The 7222-nt window shown below is 44.8% G+C and overlaps 1 protein-coding gene across 1 annotated transcript in view; it reads left to right on the top strand.

Moving 5' to 3' along the window:
- Window positions 1-695: 695 nt before the first annotated feature.
- Window positions 696-7222, top strand: part of MEI1 (meiotic double-stranded break formation protein 1) — a 75783-nt gene continuing 69256 nt past the window's right edge. Inside the window, exons 1-4 of the mRNA XM_029954092.1 lie at window positions 696-866; window positions 3331-3454; window positions 4224-4274; window positions 6124-6197. Of these exons, the coding sequence (XP_029809952.1) occupies window positions 696-866; window positions 3331-3454; window positions 4224-4274; window positions 6124-6197 (420 nt within the window). The remainder of the gene's footprint in view (window positions 867-3330; window positions 3455-4223; window positions 4275-6123; window positions 6198-7222) is intronic.

Raw genomic sequence — 7222 nt, 5'->3', positions numbered from 1 at the left:
TTTAAAAAATAGATTTTAGTTTTTAAGTAATCTTTACACCCAAGGTGGGGCTTGAATTCACAACCCTGATATCAAGAGTAACATGCTCTACTGATCGAGCCAGCCAAGAGCCCCTATTTAATAAAAAAAAAAAAATCTTTGTTAATATTTACTTAGGGCAGAGGGAGAGACAGACATGGGATCCTGAAGCAGGCTCCAGGCTCTGAGCTATCATCGCAGAGCCAACGTAGGGCTTGAACTCACAAAGCAGGAGCTCATGACCTGAACCGAAGTGGGGTTGAACCAATGGAGCCACCCAGGCCCCCTCCCCTATTTAATTTTTTACTAGTAGAAAGAGATGATATCCTTTCCTTCCTCAAGGCTAATGGCATTTTCTTTATGAATGCTTTTCAATCTACAGTGTGGTCAAGACGAATGCCGACGGGCTTCGAGAGCAGGCCTTTTTGGTCTTTGTCGGATACCCTCCGGTCCTCGTGCCCCCACACGCCCTCAGAGGCTGTTCCTCGACGGAGACATGGCGCCTTTGCGTCGCCCTGGGCTCGCGCAACCGCGTTAGCCCCCACGTCGCCCTGCCGCGCACAGCGTTGCGGGAAGGGGGGGGCGGGTCTTTCAAATGCGCCTGCGCACAAGCTGCGCGGGAAACGCTGCTGCTGCTGCTGCTGCTGCTGCTGCTGTGGTGAAGGCGAAACCGAGAGATGGCCGTGAGGGAGTCGGCGGCGGGCCCTCGGGGGCCCGGGAGAGACCAGGAGCCGGCGCTGCCCTACGCGAGGGCCCATTACCGGCATGACCCGCGCTGGCTGCTGCCCGTGCCCCCGCGGCTCTGTCTGGCGTGCGTGCTGGAGCTGCTGTCGGAGCCCTGCGTATCGGTGCGAACTGCGGCCCCGGCATGTCCCTCCCCAAGCTGCCCGCCCCCCGCCAGACCAGTTCCCTTGAACCCGACGCACCTTCCCTGAAACTAAACCAGGCCCGCCTGCTTCGTTAAATCTACCCCCAAACCAGGTCTGCTCCTTCACCAGGCCGGAGCTGCCGTCTTGCTAGACTACCTCAGCCTCAGTTTACCCCGCCGGCGAGCCGACTATCCCTTTGCCAAACAGGCCCCTGCGCCTGGCCTTGTGCCTCGACTGGGCCCTTCCCCTAGGACTCCCTGGCATGCAGGCCCAACCTCCCCTTGCCTTCTCTGAAGCTGCCCAGCCGCCTGTTGCCCGTTAGCCTTGGCTTCGCCCACGGCCCCGTAGACCCGCAGTAGGGGCCCCTCATTCCCTTCGGGTTTTTCAGGGTGTCCGTGGGGGGGGGGCGGGGAGCTGCCTAGGTCTCTGTGATGGCAGCGAGACGGGAAGAAGTTACAGGCAGGCAGAGTCGGGTGGTGGGGAGACCTAACAGCAGAGCCGGCTGAGAAATGGGCTGCCCCTCCCTCAATGCCTACCCGCCGTTGTAGTGAGTTTTTTGGTCCGTGGAGCCATCCAGGAAAAGTTTGGGAGATCACTTTTCTCTCAAATTCATGGGAGGGGAATTCATGCCTTGGGAGGAGGGGCTAGATCAATGATTCTCAAATTTTTAAATCTCGGGATGCCTTTGTATATTGCAAAAGTGTTGAGGACCCAAAGAGCTTTTATGTGGATCGTATCCACTGATATTTACTGTGTTAGGGGAAAATTTTTTAAAAATATTAATTAAGAATAATAGTAAATCATTACATATTAGCATAATTTGTTTATTGCTATAAAATATACATGACATAAAACCTACCATTTTAAGCATACAGTTCTGTAGCATAAGTAATTTGAATAAAAATGATGAGATTTTTCCAAAAGAAAAAAGATAATGAATAGCTTTGTTTTACATTTTTTATATATACCTCTTAAGCAAGTCTCTTTAATGTCTAGCTTAATAGAAGTCAGCTGGATTCTCAAATATTTCAGCATTTAATCTGTTGTATATTACCTGTCATGTAATCTTTGAAAAACTCCACTGTACGCTTTTGAGAGAGTGAGAGTGACAGAGACAAATTGCATCTTAGTATTAGAATGATCTTTTGGATTCTCTGAAAGGGTTTTGGGCACCCTCAGGGGTTCCCAGGCTACAGTCTGAGAACCTCTGGGCTAGCTGATAACATTTGAGCTATCATTGAGGCCAGAAGTTCTGAGGCTGCCATTCTTGGACAGTGAGCCAGAGATACAGAGATAAATAAGACCATACAGGAGAAAATGAGAATGTTAAAAACTACTGGGAATTTAGTAGATAGACATATTTGTGGTCAAGTGCTGTTGGGTTAAGGAGGGAATTTGGGAAAAGGTTTTTTAGAAGAGGATGCATTTGAATTAGGCTTGAGAAGATGGGTGAAGTTTGGACCAGAGGAGAAAGTTGGGGGGGGGTGCTTATCCCAGGAGGTAGGTATTAGCAAAGATGAGTTTGGGGAGGTAATCAGAGTATTTGAAAGGAAATTGAGGGAGGTGAGATTGAAAAGCCAGGTTAAGTTCCAGGAGTTTGAATCCAAGCTAACAAGCGTGGACTTAATCTGACAGGTGAAAGGGAGTCAAAGAGATTTTTTTTTTTGTAACTCATTTAGATTGCTAGCTTAATGTATTATGTAGGAGGAATTGGTGAAGGAAAACATGAGATTTGCAATAGCACAGGTTAGAGACAACAAGAGATGCAACTTCGCTTTTTATTGAATGCACATTTTTTAGCCTCTCTCACCAATTGAAAGGGTGATGTAGTCAGTTGTACCCAAGTTCCTGCCCTATCCTCGGTGCATGTTCCCCCTTTTTTACCTAACTTTTGCTACTGTCTTGAGCACTTTGCACAGCTACTACCCAGTTCCCTGTGCAGGGAGGTGAATTGAATGTGAATATTTATGTCCACGTTGAATGGAAGGATGCATTTCTCTACCAGCCTCTTTGAGGCTCATGAAGAGTCTCCAGAATCACTCTCCTGACTGTTGAAGTAGAAAGAGCGCTGACCTTAGACAAGACCTGTTTGGAGACAGATTTGAGTCTTTGGGAATGTCTTTGGGCCTCAATTGTCTCCCCTGTAAAACGGTGACGATAATTTTTACTTGCTTCACTAACTTGTTAGTCAAATGAGTGATTTGAGAACACTAAAGTGCTCTGTAAATATAGGGTAGTAGAAACCTTAGCTAACGTATAATCCTTTGTATGGACTCATAGATTCTTGTCTGTAAATGATACTACTTTCAGGGATTATGACCTTACCATAGTTTAGATGAACCCTCCAGTATCATCTTGTAATTATATTTAGAAATGATAATTGTTTGGGTTCAGCATGGCTGAGACTTGGTTGCTATTGAATATTGTTTCCCTCTGCCCCAAGGTGGTACGAAAGAAGCATGTGCTCTCCTGTTTCCGAGATGCCCTCTTGAGGCATGCCTCGCTGGTCGTGCAGCTGGTGGCTCAGGATCAGAGAATCTGTATGCACTTCATAAGCATGCTTTTTGGTGAGATTAAAAGGGAAATTTGGTATGAATTTTGCATGTATAGCATGTATATTTGCTTTTGGGTCTTGGAGAAATGGTCTTGCTTGGAAAGACCATTAAGACTTCTTACAATGTAACAGTTTAACTTATTAGCAAATTGTTTTGTTGTAATGATGAAGAAATGGGCCCCTTTCTAAGACACATGCATGATTCATTGGATGGTAACTGGCTTCACTACAGCTAAGAGGTTAGTGAAAGTGTGAATGTGAAGATGGGAAACGTGTGATCTTTCCAAGAGGCCACTCAAGTCTTTGAACAGCATCAGATCCAGACAAGAGTCTATTGCCCTGGGTGTGATCCTGACTGAAATACTTTACTTTCCCTCTCCTGTGCCTGAGATGAATTAAAAGGTCCCCTCTTTTAATATAATTATGATGCCCTTTGGAAAGAGCCCTTTCAGGGAGGAGGGGAGCTAACTCATATTGGTTACTTTTTCTCTGCTAGTGGCTTTTCAGGCTTTTAACTGCCAAGACTGTCCTTTAAGGGAGAGAGGATGATCCCCGAGGCTAAGGGAAGTCCTAGCAAACAACTGGCAGAACTGGAATTTTACCCGAGGTCTGTTACAGACTCCAAAGCACTCAGTTTTTATGCCATGCCACCCTTGGGGTTGAGGATAACACTTATCTGGGACATTGCTTAAAGCTACTATTAGTCTAGAATTTGCAATGTGCCTTTGTGGATTTCTCTTTTAACTACTCACCATTCCCCTGTCTTCTTCCTCTGCTTCAAGGGCTGTTACGCAATGTGGAAGATGGGCATGTAATAGACCTCTGTATTGAAGGTAAGGTGAAACTATGTGTACCTACCATTTGAGGCTGGGTATATTAGCCTGAATTGCAGCTCTGGTTATTTGAGACCTTGATGAAATAAATATTTCATTTTAGAGACAGATCAAGAAAACTCAATTAGTTGTCAATCCTTAATTCTGCGCTTCTTTCTCAGGCACCTCCTCTGTGCCAAGTATTGTATCAGACACTAGGGATACCTAGATGGATGAGACATGGTTCCTGCTCTCTAAGAGTTTCCAATATGGAGGAGGGATTGGCTGGTAAAGAACGAGAGCTGATGAGTCCTGTTACAAAGGCAGTGCAAACTCTGTTCTCGTTACTTTCACGCTGGTGGTTGGAAGTTGTCTGCACACAGGTGATGCCTAAGGCTGTAGAAGTGTGTCTGTTTACTTATAAAGGGCTGAAGGAGTGGGCACCTGGCTGGCTCAGAAGAGCATGTGACTCTTGATCTTGGAGGTGGTGAGTTCGAGCCCTGTGTTGGGTGTAGAAATTACTAAAATAAACAAACTTTAAAAGGCTCAAGGAGAAAGAAGACAAGAGCACTGGGAGAGGAGGACTCTTATGAAAGATTAGGAATTGTATCAATGAGGCCTAGTCAGGAAACAGAAACCACATAAGTTATTTGAACAGGGAAAAACCTTTCATATGAAGAATTATTGACTAGTTAACTGAAGGCAAAAGAAAACACCCAAGTTTTCGCAGAGGTAGCGATTTCAGAAAGCAGCTCCCACCCTCACAGCCGAGGAAACAAAAATGAGGCTGGAATGATTAAAACATAAGCTTCTTCTAAGAAGAGGATGCTGCTTGGCTGCTGCTGGGCCACGACCATCCAACCACACACTCAGCAGCTGTAACAGGTCCTAAGTTAATAGGGTCTGCGTATACGTCTGACCATCTCTCAGTCTAGATAACGTGGAAAAACAGATGTACCACTTGAAGTCCTGACCACTGGCAGGAATGAGATTTCCCTTCACCATTCGGCCCCTCTTGAGTGGGGATATAATCCTAAAGCCATCCACTGCTAGTTGGTGCCAGCACAGACTGCAAGCCTTCATCAGGCCCCACGAACTCACTCAGGTGGTAGGCACTAGACAGACTGCAAAGCCAGAGAGGGAAGAAGGACTTGCTCCTTCCTCACCATTTCCTCTTTGTGGGCTGCCTTCTTCCTGTTTCTGTGAGTGTTGTCCTAGAATGCTTCTTCACCTTAGAAGTGCCAGAGCCTTCCTGCAGCAGCAGCAGCTGGATCTAGTTTGTCGACTGTAGCTTTTCCCAGACTTGGCAGAACCAGCCTCTTCACTGCTCCTCAAACATACCAGCAGAAGCATCGCAAATTGTTGTATAGCAGGGTGGGCTTGGGGTTGAGAGATAGTATAGGCAGTTAAGGAAATTATTGGCCCAGGAACTCGCCCATATTTCTATTTTCTAGTATTTGAAGGAGCAAATTGTGAGGCAGGGAAAATAGTGGAGACAATATAAAATAATAGTTTTCAACCTTAGCTTCACAGTAGACTTACATGGGTAACTTAAAAAAATATCCAGATGCTTAGGCTCTCTCTCTAGAGATTATGATTTAATTGATCTAGAATGGGAGTTAGGCATTTGTATTTTTTAAAAAAACTTCCTAGGTGATTCTATGTGCAGTCTAACTGTGAACCACTGATATAAAACAACGAAGAAGCCAGAAATCCTCTGATTTGGATATGTACACGTAGTTTAATTGGGGAGGTAGAAAAGACTATACTGGTAATGCAAGCAAATGACTTTGAGTAGAAGAGCTATGAAAAGTGAAACATGGACCGGGGGTTGTCTTGAGTGGTTAGTAACACTGCTGTGTCTGCTCAGTCCTGATCCAGCTTACAACTCAGCTGAAGTTAGAGCAGATCGTTCATTGCCTGCTGGATGAGTGCCACAAAGAGGTCAGTAAATAGCTGTGGGTTCTTGAGTACCTCTCAGAATCCTCAGATATCAGAGCTGGGCCCCCCTCTTTGGATAGATGGGGTGATTGAAATACAGAGAAGGAAAGAGACCTGCCTGAGGTCACTGAGTCAGTGGTAGAGTCAGAGCTAGGACCTGCCTGGGTCTTCTGATCCTAGCTCAGCACTGTTTGTAGCTTCCCTCCTTCCCCTTTCCCCTCCCTCTGTATGGTGAAGTTCTCCTCTTTCTGCCATAATCATCCCATCTCTATATTCCCCCTAAGTATAATACAGATTTCCTTGACTAACTCATCAAGGAAATATGTTTACCATGTCTTGGCTTAGTATTTTTATTTGGTTTGAATTGTATACAATATTTTATACTGAAGTCATTTGTTTTTATCAGCCTCTAGGGCAAACACTGAGCAGGTATATTTAACTTCAAGGTAGTCTCAGATACCAATTCAACAAGAAGCTTTTGCATTGTGCTTAAGATTCAGGATAATACCAGAATCACTTTTTATTTTTTATTTTTTTTGCAAAAGGAAGACAACTAGGGGCACCTGGGTGGCTCAGTCAAGTTACTCTTGATTAACTTAATCAAATGACTCTTGATTTCAGCTCAGGTCATGATCTCAGGTTGAGCCTCACATCAGGCTCTGTGCTGACAGTGTGGAGCCTGCTTGGGAATCTGTCTCCCTCTCTCTCTGCCCCTCCCCTGCTAGTGCTCTCTGTCTCTGTCTCTCTCTAGATAAATAAGTAAACATTAAAAAAAAAAAAGGAGGACAAATGTTCATCTTAACACCAAGAGAAGCATTTAATTATGAATTATACTAAATTGTCATACCATTATAATTACTCTGCATATGATTGCTATATCAGATTGAATTTATAATCATATGTGTCAATACTTATTAAGATGATGCCACTTAACCCTTTTGAGTACTTTCTGTATGCTGGGCACTCTGTTAGGTGGTTTATGTGCAGTATCTCATTGAGTCCTCCTCACAACCCTATGAAATTGATAC

Source organism: Suricata suricatta, chromosome 10 (assembly GCF_006229205.1).
Source record: "Suricata suricatta isolate VVHF042 chromosome 10, meerkat_22Aug2017_6uvM2_HiC, whole genome shotgun sequence".
Taxonomy (NCBI): Eukaryota; Metazoa; Chordata; class Mammalia; order Carnivora; family Herpestidae; genus Suricata; species Suricata suricatta.
This window is presented reverse-complemented; position numbering and strand designations above follow the sequence as displayed.